The 22,453-nt window shown below is 38.5% G+C and overlaps 1 protein-coding gene across 11 annotated transcripts in view; it reads right to left on the minus strand.

The window, feature by feature from the left end:
* The window catches only part of CEP128 (centrosomal protein 128), a 483,641-nt gene that overhangs the window by 457,581 nt on the left and 3,607 nt on the right, over positions 1–22,453 (minus strand). For 7 of the 11 annotated variants that reach the window (XM_070797947.1, XM_070797949.1, XM_070797944.1 and 4 more), the window contains 3 exons: positions 8,171–8,292; positions 4,138–4,299; positions 2,396–2,482 (listed from right to left, as the gene is read on the minus strand). In XM_070797947.1, coding sequence (XP_070654048.1) covers positions 2,396–2,482; positions 4,138–4,284 — 234 coding nt within the window. In that variant the 5' untranslated portion in view covers positions 4,285–4,299; positions 8,171–8,292. Of the gene's footprint in view, positions 1–2,395; positions 2,483–4,137; positions 4,300–8,150; positions 8,293–22,453 lie in introns of all 11 variants that reach the window. The other 4 variants (XM_070797945.1, XM_070797942.1, XM_070797943.1 and 1 more) reach the window with 2 other exon arrangements.

The following is a 22,453-nucleotide window of genomic DNA, read 5'->3' on the forward strand; positions in this document are numbered from 1 at the left end:
CCCAGGTAACTTACAGGTGGTAGACTGGAAATCACTGCTCCATCGAGGGACTGTAATATAAAGCAATGAGAGACATCCCCTCTGGTATGAGGGTGAGTGGGTAATCACTGAGAACCAACTACTTTAACAGAACAAGAATTTGGAGAAACTAAGGAGGAGAATTTAGACCAGACAAAGAATGGCCTAAAATAAAAGGAGGGCTTCCCAGGTGGTGCTAGTGGTAAAGAACCTGCCAGCCAATACAGGAGACATAAGAGACTTGGGTTCGATCCCTAGGTCTGAAAGATCTCCTAGAGGAGGAAATGGCAACCCACTCTGGTATTCTAGCCTGGAGAATCCCATGGACAGAGAAGCCTGGAGCGCTACAGTCCATTGGGTTGCAGAGTCGGACATGACCAAAGCAACTTGGCACATGTGCAAGGTAAAAAAATCTTGTTCTCCTATGTCCTATTTTAAATATGAGCAGCTCTACATTTTATGTACAGGTAATTCAGATGGAAATGAAATACCTGTTGAGTTTATTTCTCATGTATAAAACCATTCCCCCAGAACTCAATTCAACTCAATTCAACTCAATTCAATTCTAGGCCTCCCAATTCTAGTAGAAGGCATACTGTGTTTTAAAAGCTTACCCATACAGAAATTTCCCTAATATATAGTTTTATTTCCCAATAACTCAATCCAAGGGAAATTCATCTAATATTCTCCCTTTCAAAGTAGGTTAGTTCTCTGCCACTAGTTAATGTTTTTAATTTTTTACTAATAAATTATGGAGCAAAAAATTAACTACCATTATTAATATGGTAATTAAATCAAAAACATCTCATGAGCTACTTAAATATATAAAGTCTATGGCACCATCTGCAAATACATCATAAATCATAAAAACCTGGTAGATGCAAAAAAGTCCAAGTTTAATTTCTAAATGAAAGTAGTAAAAAAAACCTTACAAGAGAAAATATGTTCCCTGCACTCAAGCAATTAGCCTCCAATTACAAGCAAATGAGATGACTACATTTCTGCTTTGTAAAAAGAAAATAAATCATCAATTAAGCCATACAGCACAGATATATATAAAATAATCAGTTTTACAGCACACATGTAGTACCTGTCGTCTTAGAGTGTACACTCATAATTAGAAACATGAAGGAATAAATTTAATTGGTTTCCCAAGAGTTTGCAGAAGATGAGTTAGCAAATTCCAAAAGAAAGAAATAAGAAATGGAATTAGCAAAATATTAATAAAAAATATTCATTTTAGGGAATTCTCTGGTGGCCCAATGTTTAAGACTTCACACTCTCACTGCCTAGGGACCAAGTTCAATTTCTCCTCCGGGAATTAAACCCCCCTCCCCCCCCCCCAGCCATATGGCATGGCCAAAATCAAACAAACAAATAAAAATATTCATTTTATCCCAGAATTCTGGGGTATCTTTCCGGCTTCCATCCCCATGTGAATTATATTAAATCCCCATGTGTTTAAATTGGCATATACTTGAAAGGGCATTTTGAAATGTCTGGAGAATTTTTAATTGCACATGTCCTTTAACCCAGGAATCCTATACTTCCAAGAATCATACATGATTATACACAACAAATGTGTACAGTAACGGTCATGGCTGCACAGTTTATAATAACAAACAATAACCTAAATACATCTATACTATGGAATATTATAACTGTTCAAAAGAATGAGGAAGAGCTACTGTGTCATCTGAAAAATGATATACATTAAATGAATTAAAATTACATAACACTTATTATACAAAAGTTAAATAACACTTTTTACAGGATGCTGGTTTTCAAAGCAATTACATGTATACTTATGCATGCATAGAAAATGTTTGAAAGGATATACAAGAAGCTGTCACAACAGTTACCTCTGGAGTAGCACTAAAAAGGGCCATGGAGTTTTAGTATTTATTTAAATAATGAGCATGTCTTACTAAATTAAACCATCCTTAAAATTCTTAATTCCCCATGAGGGATATCCATGGTCCAAATTTAGTAAGTTTCAGTTTAATTCATATCCTAAATTCTTCCCCTCTGATTTAATGCTCTCAAATTCAGACTTCCCTGGTAGTCCAGTGGTTAAGACTCCATGCTTCCACTGCAGTGGTTTGATCCTCGTCAGGGAACAAATCCTACATGTCATGTGACACAGCCAAAAAAAATTAATAAATAAAGCTTTCAAATTCAATAGAATCTTATCTATACACACTAGTTGGCGATCCATCTGATAAGCTAACCTAAATTTAAACTACAAAATAGTAACCCAGTAAAAAAGCTAAAGCTATTCATGATGGTCATCTCCTTTATCTCATATCCATATTCAACAACTAAACTTCCAAAAAGGTTAGTAAGAGAAAATGCAAACATTTGTAAACATTCTTACATGTTCTATAGCCCCCGCCTGTCCATTACTATACTCTCGATAACGTCCAAGCATCTGGTCGACTTGTCGCAGGTTCCGACTGGTGTCCTAAAAAAAAAGTGGGCTTTACTAATTGCTCCAAATGACGTTTTCCCCAATCTTAGCAGTATATCAAATAACTAGGTCAACTGTTTGCAAAAAGTACAACTGATACAATAATTAAGTTGGACATCAATATACTTCATAAATATCAAATAAATCTTATTAACACTGATAAACTCAAGCCCATCTGCAATTTACTCGTGTGAAATCTGAAGCAAATGGTTTCAGTCCTTATCCATAACAAGCTGGAAACAAAACCATAAATTGTATAAGAACCCTCATCAGCAATTTGTACATGTCAACAATTTGTACACTTCAACCCCTCTTTATAGAAGAGAAATCTTGAGAAAAATGTGGTAGATTGTGTTCAAGACAAGCAAATCATGAGGATCAATGTTATTTCAATTATTTACCTTAGAACTTGATTAAGAGAAAAGAAAATAAAGTAGCCCTTAACTTTTAGCTATAAACAAATTTGTTCCTAATTACAATAAAAATGGTTTCCACGAAATTTGCTAGGTTTCACCTGAAAGTTGAATGAAGGCATTTCTTTCCAAATATATAGTTATTAATATGTTTCATTAGTGGAAAAGTACAAGAATCTGCACTGCAAAAATCCAATATCATGTTAATTTAAATAAGTTTCAAAAGAAATAGGTTTCTGAGTTTTAAAGCATATTATGGTTTCTCCACCAGAAATTAGCCTCTTTTTATCTAAGCATAATAACTCAAACCAACTGAAAGCCAAAATCCATGGTTATTTAGGCAAAACAGAAGTAACAGATTAAAGGGTAGGAAAAAAATAATTCTATTTGAGTTTTCTTTTTCCCCAACATGATACCCTTCCCCCACCTCATTATCAAACCCTTTCTAGGAAGGGCGTGTAAAATTCCCACTCAAATTTCCAAACACTGTCAAAAACTAGCCTCTAAACAAAAATGGCATCTCAATATCATTCATCCATGAATAATTTACCTACCCAAAATAGGAACAACTTCTCTAAAGACATGTCCACAAGAAGCTAAACTATGGTAATTCCTACTGGCTTCACTCCCAGAGTATTTAAAGTATTTGGAAATACTATCTTATCCCAAGACATTTCCGCAACCTATCAGATATCTCAAGTATCTTTACTGACTGTGTTAAGCAGAATAATGGTCCTAAAAATGTCTAGGTCCTAATCTCTCAAACCTGTGTATACGTTCCCTTATATGGCAAAAGGGATTTTGCAGATATAACTAAATTAAGGACCTTGAGATGGGGAGATTATTCTGGATTATGGGGTGGACCCAAGGTACTCACAAGGAACCTTAAAGGGAAGCAAGAATAGGCATAGTAACATGATGTAAGAAGGGTCCAACACACCTTTATGGCTGTGAAGAGTAAGGGAGGGGCTATAGGACCAGGAATTTCGGCAGCCTCTAGAAAAGGCTGGAAAAGGAACAGATATTTCCCTAGGGCCTCCAGAAAGGAATGCAGACCTCCAGATATACTGCTTTTAGCTGACCTTTAGAAATATAAGAAAATAAATTTCTGGGTTTTTTAGACAATAGTTTTATGGTAATTTGTTACCGTGCCATAAAAAACTAATACACTGACTTAAACCATTTCTTAGTTTAACCTAGTTCACATCTACCACATGCTACCACTGCTAAACTAACCTGTAAAGTGCTGGTTATCGTGTTGACCTTCTCAGTGACATCCACAGTAGGACGATGTCGAACTTCCCTGTGTACTGAACTGGCAGCCCACCGCCTCAACCGGTCACGAGAGCGGAAGTGGTCTGAATCGCTGGAGGATTCTGCCATTGATGTATAAAAATCCTTAAAAATAAATCCAGCTCAAGGTCAATCAAATGGTAAAGAGCATAGAAATAAGAGGTTAATTAAATTTTATTTGCTTTTAAGTATTTATTACATTAGTCTTTTGCCATATCATAATTTCTAACACAGAGCTTGAAAACACAAGTCATTTCCACATGCAACTCTCTCTCCTTTGTCTTTTCTGCTTTATGAGCAATTCCTCAGACATTTACAACTCAAAATAATAATAATCACTTAGTTTTGTGCAATGATCCTAAATTTTCAAAGCATATAGTATCTCATACAACCCTACCAACAACACTCTAAGGTATATGAGACATACAGATTGGTATCTCTACAATGAAAGAAAAAAATAACACAGATATTCTCTAAGGTAGGACCTGAAGGTCTCAATATTTGTCTGACTTCCATTCTGCTAAGCTATGAGAACATGTGCATCTTTAAATAAAAATACAACACACACAGAATAAACTAAGAGAATTCCATTTATTATACAGCAAATACTCTCAAACCTCTTAATTTAAAATATAGTCGAATTAAATGCCATCACAGAAGTACAAATTCCATGACAACAAATATGTGAGAAGATGACATCTTCAACATCTCCATCAAAACAGAAGGTCAAGCAGCCTGACTATAATCTCCTAAGAAGAAACATCTCTGAATATGCTTTCTTCCCATCCTTACCTCAATTTTCAATCTAATGAAAAACAATTTCACGCAAGACAATCTCAATTTCAGAAAATTTTTATAGAAATTGAAGAAATGAAATATATTTTTAACAAAGAAACATCAGAGAAAATTCAATTATCAAAAGTGAAAGTTTGAGTATTCCAATAATTTCATTTTCTTCTTAATAGAGAGTTAATGATCTTTATTTTAACATTAATTGTTACAATCTTCTTAAAATCTATATGGCCAGTTTTCTGGCGTTTTAAAAACAGTATGAGGAAACCTCGCTTTCATAATCTAAAATATTCTGAAATTTTTGGATCTTTATTGTGAATGAATCTGGGAAGTACATGACCATAGGGATAGAGGGAATTTGCTAAATATGTATAGATTCTATAAAGCCAAAGGGATAGAGGGAATTTGCTAAATATGTATAGATTCTAGCACATTTAATGCAAGTATTCATGTTTTTTAAATATTTAAATAAAAAAGATAAGCAAGGGAGCTTGCTGTGAGTTCAGGTTTTTCAAAGTGAAATACAGTCTGTACTTGTAGCATCAGAAAAAAGAAATCAACAAACATCCAACTTCTTCGACCCATCTGAGACAGTGCTAGAGAGGAGCTGTCAGACTGCAGCCTCTCCTCTGCCCAGGCCTCTCAACTTCCTTCCTGGCCTCTCTCCTCAGTTCTCGCCCCCCTCCTCCTGTCTACAAGCATAAAGGCACAGTGCCGACAACCTGGCTCCCTCTGACATCAGGAAACATGAACAAGGAACAAAGGCGGATGCAACTGTATGGCTACACTTTTGCAGGATCACACTTAAGTCCAAAAGAATAAACTTGAGAAGAAATCTTAGATGGAACTTCACCTTTAAACTTAGGAAATCACTTGTGTGTCTCTGCACACCCATGCACACGTGAGCACAGACATAAGTCTATGCCACTTGACCTACAATCATTTACTGTAAGTTAGAGGACTTTTCCAACACTTTCCTTTCGTGAAAACAGGAGGGAAAAAAAAACTTCAACATTTTCTGAGAGCCTACTACAATGCCAGGTACTCTATAAATGCTCACATAGACAATCCAATTTAGGGCTTCCCTGGTGGCTTAGAGGGTAAAGCGTCCACCTGCAATACAGGAGACTTGGGTTCAATCCCTGAGTCAGGAAGATCCCCTGGAGAAAGGATAGGTTACCCACTCCAGTACTCTTACCAGGAAAATCCCATGGACGGAGGAGCCTGGAGGCTGCAGTCCGTGGGGTCGCAAAGAGTAATAACTTACTAAAATGGGCAGTTAACCTATAGAGGATACTGAAGGCAGAGATGTTAAGTAACAAGTCAAACTCCAGACAGTAATTATAAGTAAGAGACCCAGGAGGCAGACCTAGGGTTCAGCCAGGCTTCTTCACCTTCAGTGTTCTCTTCATTCTGCTCTGCTCTGCTGTCTCCTAAACACTACTTGTGAACAGTCTGAACAACTAGTAAAAATCATTAAAGGTAGCATCAGGCCATGGCTCACATGTGTCTACAGCCTCCTCAATGCCCTGTCATTTCACTTAAGCATAAAAATACCAAAGGAAGGGAGAGTGGGAAGCAAGTAGCAATATGAAATCTCTATTAGTCACTTAGGGAAAAAAACAGCAACATATCTATGCTGCATATAATAAAACAAATCAAACCTCTGGCCTCACAGTAAAAAGGCTTTTATGTCCTTATTCCTTCTCTTATATGATGGAAAATAATAATTATGCCTGGATCTGTCAGAATTCTGTATCTGAAAGAATAAGTTTCATTTTAACCAGTCATAATTCTGGAAACTAAACTGGAATTAAGATATCACCAGGCAGAATAAAAAAGTAACACTGAAAAACCAGACGTCAACCATAATGGCTGTTGGTGAGAACAAGAAACAAGATAACCATCTTTGAGACAACCTGATTTTTTTTTGAATATCAAAATTTTAATAATAATCAATTATACATAATGTCAGTGAAGGGAGAGGGAGCTTCCCAGATGATGCTAGTGGTAAAGAACCTGCCTGTCAATGCAGGTAGACATAAGAGACACGGGTTCAACTCCTGGGTTGGGAAGATCTGCTGGAGGTGGGCTTAGCAACCTACTCCAGTGTTCTTGCTTGGGAAATCCCAGGGACAGAAGAGTCTGGTGGGCTACAGTCCATGAGGTTGCATAGAGTTGGACACAAATGAAGCAACTTAGCATGTACGCACTGTCAATGAATATAAATGGCATATCAGAGTCATCTAATGAGCTATTTAGTATCAACTTGACTACAAAGAGTGAAAACTGAAATTTTTATGTTTTTTAAAATAATTTGGGGAAAATGTGTAAAATATAAAATAGTACAGAGACTAAGACAGTAAGCAAGCATGTATCTACTACCAGAATGTTATCATTTTCTATTTCTATTTTCTATTATATTCTTCTGCTTCTATCATCTATTTCCCTATTATTTTTAAGAATCTATTCTTAATATTATTATTTCCCATTCTGACACATGTGCTTCTAATATTTTGGATAAAATATTAGGTTGGCCAAAAAATTTATTTGGGTTTTTCCATTAGTTGGTATAGAAAAACCTGACAAACTTTTTGGCCAACCCAATATTTAGAACACTGTAAATAAAGTCTTAGTACTGGCACAGCGGTAAAGAATCCTCCTGCCAATGTAGGAGACACAGATTCAATCCCCGGGTTGGGAATATCCGTTGGAGAAGGAAATGGCAACCCACTCCAGTATTCTTGAAAAATTCCATGGACAGAGGAGCCTGACAGGGGAGCCTGTCCATGGGGCTGCAGAGTCGGACACAGTCACGCATGCATGCACACGGCTGCCTGCCCTCTCCTCACCCAACTACTCCCGCCGCTCCACCCCACCCCATCCCCGGGTTAACTCCTGGATGATTTTGTGTTTAACTCTCCACACCGCACTCTTATACTTTTACCACAGGTACATATGTACTTCGCAGTCTTTCTTAATGGAACACACACTGTAGTTAGTTGAAAACATATTAACAAGTGAAGATACAGGGTATCTGAATCTAAAAGAGAAAATCATAGCAGCATTAGCTGCTCACACATACAGCACTGTTGTCAAAACTATGCAAACAGCATTAGCTTAACTATGTGTAACTGTCACATCACACAAGACCTCTCACTTACCCCTATTAAGGATTACATACTTTTAATAAGATAAAACCACACTTTTCAGCATGAATTTCACTAGTTCACAAAGTCCTCAGCTTTTACTTGCAATTACGTTGAGCAATAAAAGACGTACAAACTCCTGCATCTGATGGAACTCCTGTAGAAATATCAAGATTCAACGTGAGATATAGGTGAAGATTTTTATATCATATTACAGCATACAAAACATTTGCTTTTATAGCATATGAAAGAACTTTAATTACATAAATGTCATAAGTGTTGAATTTAAAACACTAAAGACATTAAAGAATCTGATTATAATAAAAAAATAGAAATTCAATTACTATTTCATTGCTGATTAAAAAAAAAAAAAAAAACTTAGCACTGTCTACACCTACTACCAACAATTCAAAAGTTCAAACACACCTCTCACAGCTAACAGAGCGCCTGAACCTAAGTGGCAAACGCAGAAGGCAGGTACAGTGGCAGAGTTCCAACCTTACCAGAAGATGTCAGTCTACTAACAGTCAACACTTCCACTCCCCAGACACGGAGCTGATGGAGGAAGAGAGAACCAAAGGAGAAAGGAGTGGCCTCGAGGGTCGCCAGAAGGCTGCTGCCCCACTATCAGAAAAAAGTGTCAGTCACGCAGCCGGGCCCAACTCTTTGCGACCCCATGGACTGTAGCCTGCCAGGCTCCTCTGTCCATGGGACTTCCCAGGCAAGAATACTGGAGTGGGTTGCCATTTCCTTCTCCAGGGGATCTTCCCAATCCAGGAATTCAACCAAAGGCATGAAGATAGTTCCAAGAGCCCCTTAAGATAACTGACGGAGAAGCACAAAACAGTAAGTGCCAATGCTACACTCTTCACTGACCATTACTATTTCATACAATTAAATAGTTTTTAAAAAGTATTGTTTATCCTAGTATCAGTGGCGTTAATGAAAATAAGATTTTTTTTTAGGACTCTGAAAATCTTCTCCCCAGTGAGATCGTACCCAAAGCATTAGACTCAGTCCATGTTGATAAAAGCATACTGAGAGCAGTCACATTAAAAAACAACAACAACAACAAATATGGCCATGCAAAACTGTTCTATCTAATAACCTAGGAAATATAAATCGTCAATGAGATGCTTTTATAGCCCACTGTTCTCCCTTAAATAATTCTGTCTATCTTAGCCAGGTTGTAGGGGAAGGAACATTCCTATGCTGTCCCAGTGGATATGTGTAAGTTGATACAAATTGTCTAGATGTCAGCAGGCAATGTGTATCAAAAGCAGTCTGTACCTTTGACCTACTAACAATACTTCCAAAGTTTCTCCTAACAAAATCATTGGAATATACACAGAAATTTATATATAAGAATATTTGCTGAGAATAAATATCACAACTATATAACGGAAAACAAAAAGCACTGAAATCTCAAATTATAAGAGTTAAAATACAGTACATTAATGTAATGGAATAATACACAGACATTAAATCCCTATTTCTGGAGATATTTAATAGCAACGCAAGGGATCAAAGCATGAATCCCAATTTTGTAATAAACATTACATGATGTCTGTATATGAATATACATTGCCAGTATACATATTCAGGGGTTTCCCAGGTGGTGCCAGTGGTAAAGAACCCGCCTGCCTATGTAGGAGACATAAGAGAAGCGGGGTCAATCGCTGGGTAGGGAAGATCCCTTTGAGGAGGGCCTGGCAACCCACTCCAGTATTCTTGCCTGGAGAATCCCTTGGACAGACGAGCCTGGCGGGCGATGGTCCACAGGGTAGGAGTAGGACACGACTCAAGTGACTTCACACACATGCACACACACACATTCAGAGGAACAGGAAAGGATGATGACAAAGGGAGAAGAAAATAAAAGTATATTTACCACGTTAAGTTTATAGTCGATTTCTATTCTTTAAACATTCCTATACTTCCTGGATTTTCTTACAATGATTGAATAATAAGAAAGAAAAAGAAAATCAATGCTTGAAAGAAAAAAAAAAATATATATATATAAAGATCCCCTTCAGAGACAGCAGATTAAGAACAGACTGATAACCTGGAAAATGTGTCTAAATAAAACACATTTAAAGTGGCCCATGAATAATAATCACTACTGCAATTTGAATTCCAAAGAAGAATTTAAACACCTAGCATGCTCAAGAAAAAAATCTTCATTATTTTTAAAGAGTTAAAAGAAAAAAAATTCAGGTGGACTAGAAATTCATTCTCATTAGCATAAGAAATCTCAGCATGATGTTTGTAGACAAAGAAGAAAGAATTGCTAAATTTGAAGAATGATTAAAGAACAGTTTAAAGGAGCTGAATCACCTAAATCCTGGTTAAATGTGTGACCGGCATTTCCTTTAACTGCAGAAAGAAAGAAAGTGAAGTTGCTCAGTCCAACTCTTTGCGACCCCATGGACTGGAGCCTGCCAGGCTCCTCTGTCCATGGGATTTTCCAGGCCAGAATACTGGATTGGGTTGACATCTCCTTCTCCAGGGGATCTTCCCGACCCAGGGATCGAACCCCCATCTCCTGCACTGCAGGCAGACTCTTTACCGTCTGAGCCACCAAAGAGCAGCAGATACTCTCTGCAGCTTAAACCTCCAGGTACAGTTTATCACTGATGAGAAAGCAGGACTACTCACACTGTCTGCTTTTCAGATTCTAAGCTTCTCCCAAGAATCTAGAGAGATCTAAGACGGGTGACCTTGGGCGAAAGTCTCCAGAGTCACAGAGAAAGCTCTGGGTCTGAAAACAGATGGTACCATTCTTGGAATAGTTTATTTGGCTGTTCCCAACACATCAGTATTTAAAGGCATAAATATTGTTGCTTCTGCTTTAATGAACCTTATAAAGAAGACATACGGCCACCAGAGCAAGTAATGAACCCCTCATCAATTCGCTCCCACTGAGGATCTATCCATCAAAAATGAATGCCCATATGCAAACCTGAATATTGTGAGAGAATAAAAACTGCATTCAGCCCTGTAATTTCAACCCTGCAGTAAGAGGACTGGCAGTGAGTCTACAAACTCAAGTCCACCTCTTTTGTTATTTGACCTAAAGAGCCATCAGACTGTCTTCATTATAATGATGCACATTTGTATGTATGAGAGCTGTAATTTATTGATTCTCAAGTCTCTTTTCCTCAAAGCCAGTTTAAAACAATTAGGATTTGCAAGCTGTTCCATAAAAGATAAGCACCCAGCATCAGGGGTGATATTTCACAAAGGCTGACTGGTGCATGTTAAGTAGGTTGATTGCTTCTGGGGCCTCCAAGAGCCTCAGCCGTCCCTGTCCAAGGCAGCTGTCCTTAAGGTAATGACGCTGATATTTAAAGGGGATTGGGAAAGCTAGGGAATGTATTTTAAGCTGAGCCATGAACCAAGTTCAAAAATTTTAATGTATTTCTCACTGCTTCAATAGCAACTGCCACATCCTTCAAGAGAAAAAGTTAACACACCAGCAGAGGCTACCATGCACAAAGAATTATCACCTGCACCTGTCTTCTTTACATCAGTCCTCCTCTGTAACATCATCTCCTCAAACCCTTTTAGCCAATTCATATAAGATCAAAGCTGGATTGGAAGAATCAATATTGTCAAAATCACTATACTACCCAAGGCATTCTACAGATTCAATGCAGTTCAGCTCAGTCACCCAGTCATGTCTGACTCTTTGCAACCCCATGGACTGCAGGATGCCAGGCCTCCTTGTCCACCACCAACTCCCAGAGTTTACTCAAACTCATGTCTATTGACTTGGATGGTGATTCCATCCAACCATCCAACCATGTCATCCTCTGTTGCCCCCTTCTCCTCCCACCTTCAATTTTTTCCAGCATCAGGGTCTTTTCAAATGAGTCAGTTCTTCGCATCAGGTGGCCAAAGTACTGGAGTTTCAGCTTCAGCATCAGTCTTCTAATGAATATTCAGGACTTATTTCCTTTAAGATGGACTGGTTGGATCTTCTTGCTGTCCAACAGACTCCCAAGAGTCTTCTCCAACACCACAATTCAAAAGCCAAAGTACTGGAGTTTCAGCTTTAGCATCAGTCTTCTAATGAATATTCAGGACTGATTTCCTTTAAGATGGACTGATTGGATCTTCTTGCTGTCCAACAGACTCCCAAGAGTCTTCTCCAACACCACAGTTTAAAAACCAAAGTACTGGAGTTTCAGCTTCAGCATCAGTCTTCTAATGAATATTCAGGACTGATTTCCTTTAAGATGGACTGGTTGGATCTTCTTGCTGTCCAACAGACTCCCAAGAGTCTTCTCCAATACCACAGTTCAAAAGCATCAATTCTTCAGTGCTCAGCTTTCTTTATAACTCTCACATCTATACACAACTACTGGAAAAACCATAGCTTTGACACATTCACTGCAATCCCTTTCAAATTCCCAATGACATTTCTCATAGAACTAGAACAAAAAAATTTTTTTAATTTATATGGAGACACAAAAGACTCCAAATAGCCAAAAAGTACTGAGAAAGAAAAATGAAGCTGGAGAAATCAGACTCCCTGATTTCAGACTATACTACAAGCTACAGTCATCACTGGATTCTGGGCTCCAAAATCACTGCAGATGGTGACCGCAGCCATGAAATTCAAAGACGCTTACTCCTTGGAAGGAAACTTATGACCAACCTAGATAGCATATTCAAAAGCAGAGACATTACTTTGCCAACAAAGGTCTGTCTAGTCAAGGCTATGGTTTTCCCAGTGGTCATGTATGGATGTGAGAGTTGGACTGTGAAGAAAGCTGAGCGCTGAAGAATTGATGCTTTTGAACTGTGGTGTTGGAGAAGACTCTTGAGAGTCCCTTGGACTGCAAGGAGATCCAACCAGTCCATCCTAAAGGAGATCAGTCCTGGGTGTTCACTGGAAGGACTGATGTTGAAGCTGAAACTCCAATACTTTGGCCACCTGATGTGAAGAGCTGACTCACTGGAAAAGACCCTGATGCTGGGAGGGACTGGGGGCAGGAAGAGAAAGGGACGACAGAGGATGAGATGGCTGGATGGCATCACCGACTCGATGGACATGAGTTTGGGTGGACTCCGGGAGTTGGTGATGGACAGGGAGGCCTGGCGTGCTGCGGTTTATAGGGTCGCAAAGAGTCGGAAACGACTAAGCAACTGAACTGAACTGAACAGTCATCAAAATTAGGTAGTATGGGTACAAAGATAGAAATATAGACCAATGAACAGGACAGAAAGCCCAGAGGTAAACTCACACACCCAGGGCCAATTAGTCTATGACAAGGGAGGTAAGAATATTCAATGGAGAAAAGACAGTCTCCTCAATAAGTGGTGCTGGGAACACTGGACAGCTATGTGTAAAAGAATGAAATTAGAACATTCTCTAACATCTTACACAAAAATAAACTCAAAATGGATCAAAGACCTAAATGTACAGCCAGACACTATAAAACTCTTACAGGAAAGTGGAACACTCTTTAATATTATTTTCAGCATTACCTTCTGGGATCCACCTTCTAGAGTAATGAAAATAACGAAAATAAACAAATGCAACTTAATCAAACTTAAGAGCTTCTGCACAGCAAAGGTAACCATGAACAAAATGAAAAGACAACCCACAGAATGGGAGAAAATATTTGCAAATGAAGGGAGCAACAAGGGATTAATCTCCAAAATATACAAACAGTTTATGCAGCTGTACATCAGAAAAACAAACAACTCAATCAAACAGGCAAAAGATCTAAATAGATATTTCTCCAAAGAAGACAAACAGATGGCCAACAGGCACATGAGAAAATGCTCAAATATTGCTATTCATTAGAGAAATGCAAATCAAAAATATCATGAAGTTATCAATTCATACCAGCCAGAATGGCCATCATCAACAAGTCTACAAACAATAAATACTGGAGAAAAAGAAACCCTCCTGCACTGTTGATAGAAATGTAAATTGGTACAACCACTGTGGAGAACAGCATGGAGATTCCTTACAAAACTGAAAACAGAACTACCATATGATCCAATAATCCTACTCCTGGACACAAATCCAGAGAAAACCATAATCCAAAAGGGAACACGCACCCCAGTGTTCACTGCAGCACTCTTTACAACAGCCAAGACATGGAAGCAACCTCAATGTCCACTGCCAAGGAATGGACAAAGATGCTGTACGTATGCACGATGAAATATCACTCACCATTTAAAACAGAATGAAGCAGCGCCATTTGCAGCAATGTGGAGGGACCCAGAAGTCACCACACTGAGTGAAGTCAGACGGAGAAAGACAAATACGTACGGCATCATTCACTGTGGAGTCTCACTTCTTCAGAAGATACAAACGAACAAAACAGAAACAGGCTTACAGATAGCAAAAACAAACTTATGGCTGATTACCAACAGGTAAATGTGTTGGGGAGGATAAGTCTGGAGTTCGGGATGAACACACACATACACACACACACACACCATGGCGTATGGTTAATTCACCACATATCATTCACCATAACATATAAGATAGACAACCGGCTTCTCCTTTGGGATTAGCCCACCCTCACACCTTAGCAGGGGGTGTACTATCTGTTTACCAAATAAAATTCTGAGCTGTAACCAAAAAAAAAAAAAAAAATGGATAACCAACAAAGACCTAACCTACTGGACAGCACAGAGAACTCAATATTCTATGATAAACCACATGAGCAAAGAATCTAAAAAAGAATGAATATATGTATAACTAAATCACTTTGTTGTATACCTGCAATTAACCACAACACTGTAAGCCAATAAAATTACAATTAAAAAATTTAAAAATAAGAATAACTTGGTTTGGGAGAGTTTTTTAGAGAAAAGTGGTCAGGACAGGGCTCTTTTAACCAGAGAGCTTAATGATGAGAAGGAACTTCACATAGACATGAGGAGGGAACAAATCCTAGACAGGTGGAGGAACAGATGCATAGCACATGAAGTAGGAAGGCATTTGCTGTGTTTAAGAAACAGCAAAAGGCAGGAGCACAGTGACCAAGGAGGAGGGTGTCACGGGACGAACTCTGAGAAGAAGGCTGGAGACAGCTCACGGAGAGGTTCAGGCTAAGAGAAGTATGGATTTTATTCCAGCCCTCACGTAAGTTTCATGAGGGGAGACACTTACTCTACTTATTCAATGTTGGCACCCCAAGGCCCAGAACTCTATTAATAACATAGTTGGCACTCAGCAGAGATCCAACGGACTGAGAGTGTTGTCCAGTGTCTAAGTCGTGCCTGACTCTTTGCAGCCCCATGGACTGCAGGACGCCAGGCTTCCCTGTCCTTCACTATCTCCCAGAGTTTGCTCAAATTCATGTCCATTGACTCACCTCATACCAAACCTCAAGTCATCACCTGCCCACTACCCAAGGCAAGCTCCCTGTGGTGGGGACCTTTTCCCAGGTGACAGAGGGGTTGAGATCTCACATCAAACCTTTAGCTTAAGGATGTCTAGGCTACTCAGTTGCATCTATTACCACCTAAGTGAGGACACATAAGACGGAGCTAATTCCAGTGCATCTTGGACTGCTCCTGAAGAATTAAATATTTTATTGTGATGTTACTACTTGAATTTATTATCCTTCGCTCAGGAACAAAATTAAACATAACAAGGGCTGTTAGTCTCCCCACAAAAAAAATAAACAAATAAAATAAAGAGAGAGATCAAGTCCACTGTCCAGGAGTCAGTTCTCAGTTAAGTCAAGAGGAATGTAACAGGAATAGAATCGAAGAGAGACAACAGATTCATGCGCTCACCATCCACTGAACTGTCACCATATTAGAAATGAAAGAGGAAAGTGATTAAGTCACAGTCCTCGACGGGAGAGAAAGACCTCTGGAAGTCTGCACACAATGAGCTCGGTGCTGTGACAACACGCCAGGGGAGCCAGGTCAGATCTTTCCACCCATCAGAAGGATGAGAAGTTTGACAGATGGATGAGACAAAGCAGAGAGAGTCCATTAAAAAGCATCGTTTCAGAGGAACTAGGGAAGAGACAAATATTCAGAGCTCTCCCATCCTTCAACCAGAGCAGAGATTTAAAGCTGTCTCCAGATATTCCTAAATGTCCCCTCGGGCAGAGATGAAGTGCGTGGCTACAATCATTCTCAGTTGAGAACTTCTGACCTAGAGAATTAACATTAAATATATATTATGTATATATGTACATATATTCATATATATGGGCTTCCCAGGGGGCTCAGCAGTAAAGAAACCACCTGCCAATCAAGGCAGAAGACTCAGGTTCCATCCCTGGGTCGGGAAGATCCCGTGGAGAAGGAAATGGCAACCCACTCCAGTATCCTCGCCTGAAAAATCCCATGAACAGAGAGGAGCCTGGTGGGCTACAGGCCATGGGGTCACATGGAGTGGGACATGATCAAGCATGAACACATGCATGCACATATACATACATATATACATATGTATATTGCAAATATTCTAGATTTCATTTTTTTTTTGGATATTCCACTTACTCCTGTTGCTACCACCCATTTCCTTCTTTCCTCTCTCTGCCTTCCCCCTCCTACTTCCCCTCCCTTCCTCTCTCTCTCACACACATGCACACACCCACCCCTCTACTCCATGGATGACACCAGACAGACTCAGCCCCCAGGCTCCATTTTGCTCCCCTTGCGGGAGTAAGAGGGCAGAGTCACGTGGATCAGCACCCATCAAGCAGGTGGCAGGGGTATTTCTGGAAAAGCCTGCATGGCATGAAAAATTACTGTTTCCTCAGGCATGGAGACAAAACTAATAGCTGTTTAATTATATGTATGCCAGTTGTTAAAAATTAGCAAGGCTTTAAAAGAAAATAAAGCTACTTAATAACTCTTTCCCTGTCTCACCAGAAAAATGACACAAATATTTTAGACTCATACACCTACACGCACTTCTAAAATAAATGAGGCAGTTTACAAAATTAAATTAAAAGTAAAACATGTCAAGATAAAAAACAATCAACAAAAACCCAAGAAGGGGGAAAAAAAAGATAACAGACAGAAATGGATACTAACAAACAGAAGATGGATTTCTTACTTGGAGCTAAGCCCTAGAATGGCATGCTATTTGCTAACAGATAAACAGAATAAATACAAGCTACGCTATTCCCAAAGTAGACAATAATGAAGCCCTCCAGGTGTAGACACAACCCCCTAATAATGGCCCAAACTGTCAGAAAATGGACATGAGGTGAGCCTGGACAAAGACAGAGCTAGAATCCCTGAGTTCCTAACACCATTCTCTTTAAATCAGGGGATGAAAAGTAGAGAACTACGGACCAAATCCAGCCAAGCGATACATATTTAACAGAGCCCTCATTGTGTTATCTTAAAACCTTAATTTGAAAACAAAGAGACTTCACCAAAAAAATCTAATTTCCAGTTTCTCTTGAAAAGGCCAAAGATCTGGCAACACTGGGGAAGACTGTTTCCATGGCAACACAGCTGTAAACAGTGGCTGCCCTGAGTGGGTCTTGCACCTTCCTGCTTGCCCTTGCAATCCCCACTGGGCATAGGACCCCATTAGCAGCTGATTTTGGAATCCTACTTTGAATCAAGAACCACGACAAAGGAAGTTTATTGGCCTCATTCCCCAGTTAAAAATGAAAATTCTACTGTGAAAGAATCAATCAAGGTTAAATGCTCGAGAGACAATGCTCCCCTCTACAGACCAGAAGGGAAATCGGGTAACACAGCTTTCATATTAGCCTACAGACTACAAAACCAGAACGAGAAGTAAGCCTTGATTTTCGGCAGACCACTCAGGATGTTTTCCCACTCTGGTATATAAAAGAAATTAAATGCAGAACAAAGTGCTGCTTGCGTAATCTGGCTCCAACTCTTCACCTCCCCAAGATGTAAGTCCTCCCACTATGGGTGGAATTATCCTCCCTGCCTCTGGGCTCAGCTATTTGACCTAAGTTGGCCAACAGGATTTCAGCTGACAGGGCACAAACAGATACCTGAAATGGGACTACACATTGGAACCTGCTCCCCTCATAACTCTTGCGTCACCATCAGGACATGCAAAGACGATCCCACTGGATGGTGTGGGATACATGGCTGCTGCCGCAACGACTTCCAGCTTAGATCAGCGGACCAGTCAGTTGAGCCCAGACTAACATGTCCAGCCAAGATAGGTAGACAATAAAAGCGCATTGCTGTATGCCTGCCAGGATTTATTTATTATGCAAAGGCTAATTGATATATACACACATAGTTTACTAATAAGTCATTTGATTTGGCTCAGAAGATGGTTAATTTCCTGAGGCTTCCTCTCAGGCCTGCTCTCCTTAAGAAAACAAGTTGGTTTCAGACTGTCATCTAACGGTAGAAGCAAAAAAGGATAAATTCATATTAGGGTGCACAAAATAAGCAGTAACAATTGATATAACAAGGGACAGGCCACCAATTTTTGAGAGAGTAATCATAAATATCATTTGGGGCTATTTATTTGTTCATGTAAAATTAAGTTTTTCATAATAAACATGCTATTTCTTTAGTGTATTATAAAGCGTGTTTGTTTTCTTCCTCCTAGTTTTTAAAGCAGAAACAGAAATTCCTCTTGACTTTCCTAGTGAACAAAACAACACTACAAATTTTTAGGAAAGGAAATATTTCTTATTGCTATTTATACCTCAAATTTGCATACTGCTTTATAGCTTACAAGGATTTTCACCAGCATTTTCTCTTTTGATCTCTATCTGAAGCCTGTAAAGCTGATATAATTTCAACCCTTTACTTTTGTTCCTAAAGGAACAAAAAGTTTGAGTAAAACACTTATCCACAAGTGCTTTCATAAAAAGCTACACTAAGAGATCTAGAACCTACATCTCCTCTTAGTCACCGCCTCTTCCAACTACATTCTTAGATGCGAAAACACCATTTAAATTCCAAACACTGAAATGTTGGGCTGTGTATGTGTGTCTTTCCTCACCATATCTCTTACGATACAATTCTCCCACCATATACATACAACCAGAGCATTTAAGGCCTGACTATTCCAAGTGTACCCACTTACTCAAAACTAATGGTTTATATCATGAATACAGCCTAAGATAATAAAGTATTAATTATGTTCTGCTATAAATCCAATTTTCTATAGCTCTTTTAAGATGACTTTTAAATAATTCTATCTCTTACTAGGAATCTTTACAACCTCTTTCAGGCATTCTTTTTTTTTCAGAAACCATATCCTAAAGACTTAAACTTTAAAAAAAAAAAAAAGTATTTTCTTGTCTTCCACTCGTCCTCAAGTCCCATATTTCTTTCTTCCCCAACTCTACTTTTACTTTATATCTTTAGATCTCTCTTTAACTTTTCTATAATAATTAACTAAAATACACTTTCATTGTACTTATAAATATGCTTATTCAAAAGTTTATTTTTTATTCTTATTTTTTAAAGGAGGTAACAAGAATGATTTGTATATTCTTTCCAAGATACTATTTAAAAAAAAAAAAACTTCTAAAATTATTTAAAAGGTGATTGGAATGAACTGTGTACCATAAACTTTTTCTTGTAATGTTTTCATATGTACACATAAAAATTTTTAAAGATATAGGATTAGAAAGGAATCCAACTATAATGAAAAACAGCTCAATATCATATAAGACCAATTACACTTAAACAGTAAACTACCACAATTGTATGGATATAAATGCCAGTTAAGAATCTCAATTTCAAAAACCTTCAAAAAACAAAAGTTGAAATAATAATGCTGACTAGCTAATGCTTTAATATCACAGATTGTTGTATGACAATAACCCTACAAGGTAAGTACTGCTGTCCTCATGACCTACACCTGAGAGGCTTAAAGAAGCTAAGCAAGGCACCCAAGGTGACACAGCTTCCAATGGCAGAGCCAAGTCACAAGCCTGTCTTCAAGGCCCAAATTCCTATCATGTCTCCCTTCTCTTACCACGGGCACCATCCAGAATTCAGGACTTTTCTTATCGCGTGACTAGCCACTATAATGGTTTCTCCAACTGTGAGTCCTTTTCCATACATTTCAACCTGCACTGACACTCCACTGCCCACGTGGCTGAGTCTAGGTTCTCAAATCAGAAATTCAAGACCCTCATCAAGACACCCTTTTCTTAACAAATGAACCATAGAAACGTAAGGCCTACATTTAGCTACTATGTACACCACGTTCTCCTACCACTTCCATCCCTCACTGGCATCATTAGTTCTGGCTGAAATGCCGTGAAAATGCCGTCTGCAGTCGACCACTGCAGGTATAGGTCAAACACAATCTGAGAGAAGCCTTCCGTTTCCAGCCAGAAATAATCTTTTCACCCTGTGTATTACTATAATTCTATATTTATAGCAATACAATTACTAAATATGTCCATGAAATATAATTATTCATGCCACAGAAAGTTTTTTTTTTTTCAATTTCTCAAATACGTTATGCTCATCTCACCATCATACCTCTGATGTATTCACCACCTGGAACATTCTCCTCACTCCGTCTCCTTTGGCTAACTCTTACTTGTCCTTCAAGTCTCAGTTCAGAGGAGACTTTCTCTGGAGAACCTTTCTTCACTGCCCCCACCTTGGACCACCTCCTCACAGCCCAGAAGAGCTAACTGGCTGTTTACTTGTCTGTCTCCCTTTTAGACTAAATCTCATCACAGACTCCATTAACTTTGCTCACAGATGTATTTCAACATCTAACATAGTACCTGGCATGTGGCTGGAACAATTTTAATGAATTTACAGTTAAACTTCCCTTATTACACTGATTAACCCAGAGACAAACTTCAAAGTACAGGACTTTGCAATTGGTGATTCTAATTAAATAACTGTTGGATGAAATAATTCTTATGGTACATGGGCTATATTAACTGAGTTCTCAAACAATATGGACTAAACTGCAAAATAGTACAAATGTGAATACTTGACAATGTCTCATAAACAAGGATAATAATTTAAAATTCATTTCAATGGTTAAAACTTATAACTGAATCAAACCTACAAGGTTTGCTTGAATTATTACAAATCATTTTCTCATTGCTATTTGCAGCTACCTACATTCCTCAATTACTATTTATCTGTACTACAAAGTTGTACACACTCCAAGTTACCTGGACTCTTTACCATCAGTGTGCATTCTCAGTATTGTTTTACTGTATCAATTGCTGTTAATAAGCCAACCTATTTTTGTCATTTTAAGACCTTCACTCTTCCACGATCAAGCTCTTTTCTTCCTCCTACAATCTATAAAATTATCTTATATTTTCTAAATAATAATTATAGTCCATTTCTTCCACAAGTCTCTCTTCATTAAAAGCCTAATTCAGGTTTAGCTTTAATTCATACATCTATGAGTTCATTCATTCATGAGCACCTGTCTCATGGCAAACACTACGCATGGCTCAGCTGGTAAAGAATCTGCCTGCAATGCAGGACACCTGGGTTCAATCCCTGGGTTGGGAAGATCCCCTGGAGAAGGGAAAGGCTACCCACTCCAGTATTCTGGCCTGGAGAATTGCATGGACTATACAGTCCATGGAAAGAGTCAGACATGACTGAGCACCTTTCACTTTAAGATAAGAGTTTTATAAATTTCAGGAGGTGTTAATATCCGATAAAGGCCTAATAAGACTCAAGATCATTCATAATTATTATTAAGACACCAGAACAGATTAGAAAATGAAAGTTAAAACTTAGAAAAATATTTGCATTATATGGAAACCAAAGAATTTATCATTTTTCAAAAAAGGAAGAAAAGAACATTCCAATAGTAAAAGGTACAAAAGATAGACAATTCAAAGAACATAAATGGCTCTAAAAAAAAGTGTAAGATACTATACTTCACTAATTAAAAAAAGCTAATTAAAATAATGATATTCCTTTTTATCTGTTCTGTACCTATGAACAAAAGCTCTCACCACCAGTGTTCACAAGGACATACCTTGCTGTAAGATATTAACTAAGACAGTTTTTCTAGGGAACAATCTGGCAAAGTAAAAATAAGTAATATACACCTTTTGATCCAGAGTCTACTTCTATGACTAGTATCCTAGGAAAACACAAGATGTATTACAAAATATATGTATACATCTTATGTGTTATTTTCAGTCACTAAGTCATGTCCAAGACTTTGCAACCCCACGGACTGTAGCCCAACAGGCTCCTCTGTCTACAGGGTTTCCCAGGCAAGAATACTGGAGTGGGATGCCATTTTCTTCTCCCAGGGATCGTTCCGACCCAAGGAACGTCTCCTTTATTAGAAGGCAGATTCTATACCACTGAGCCATCAGGTAAAAGAGCTTCATTGCAGAATTATTTAT

Source organism: Bos indicus, chromosome 10, assembly GCF_029378745.1.
Source record: "Bos indicus isolate NIAB-ARS_2022 breed Sahiwal x Tharparkar chromosome 10, NIAB-ARS_B.indTharparkar_mat_pri_1.0, whole genome shotgun sequence".
Classification (NCBI taxonomy): Eukaryota; Metazoa; Chordata; class Mammalia; order Artiodactyla; family Bovidae; genus Bos; species Bos indicus.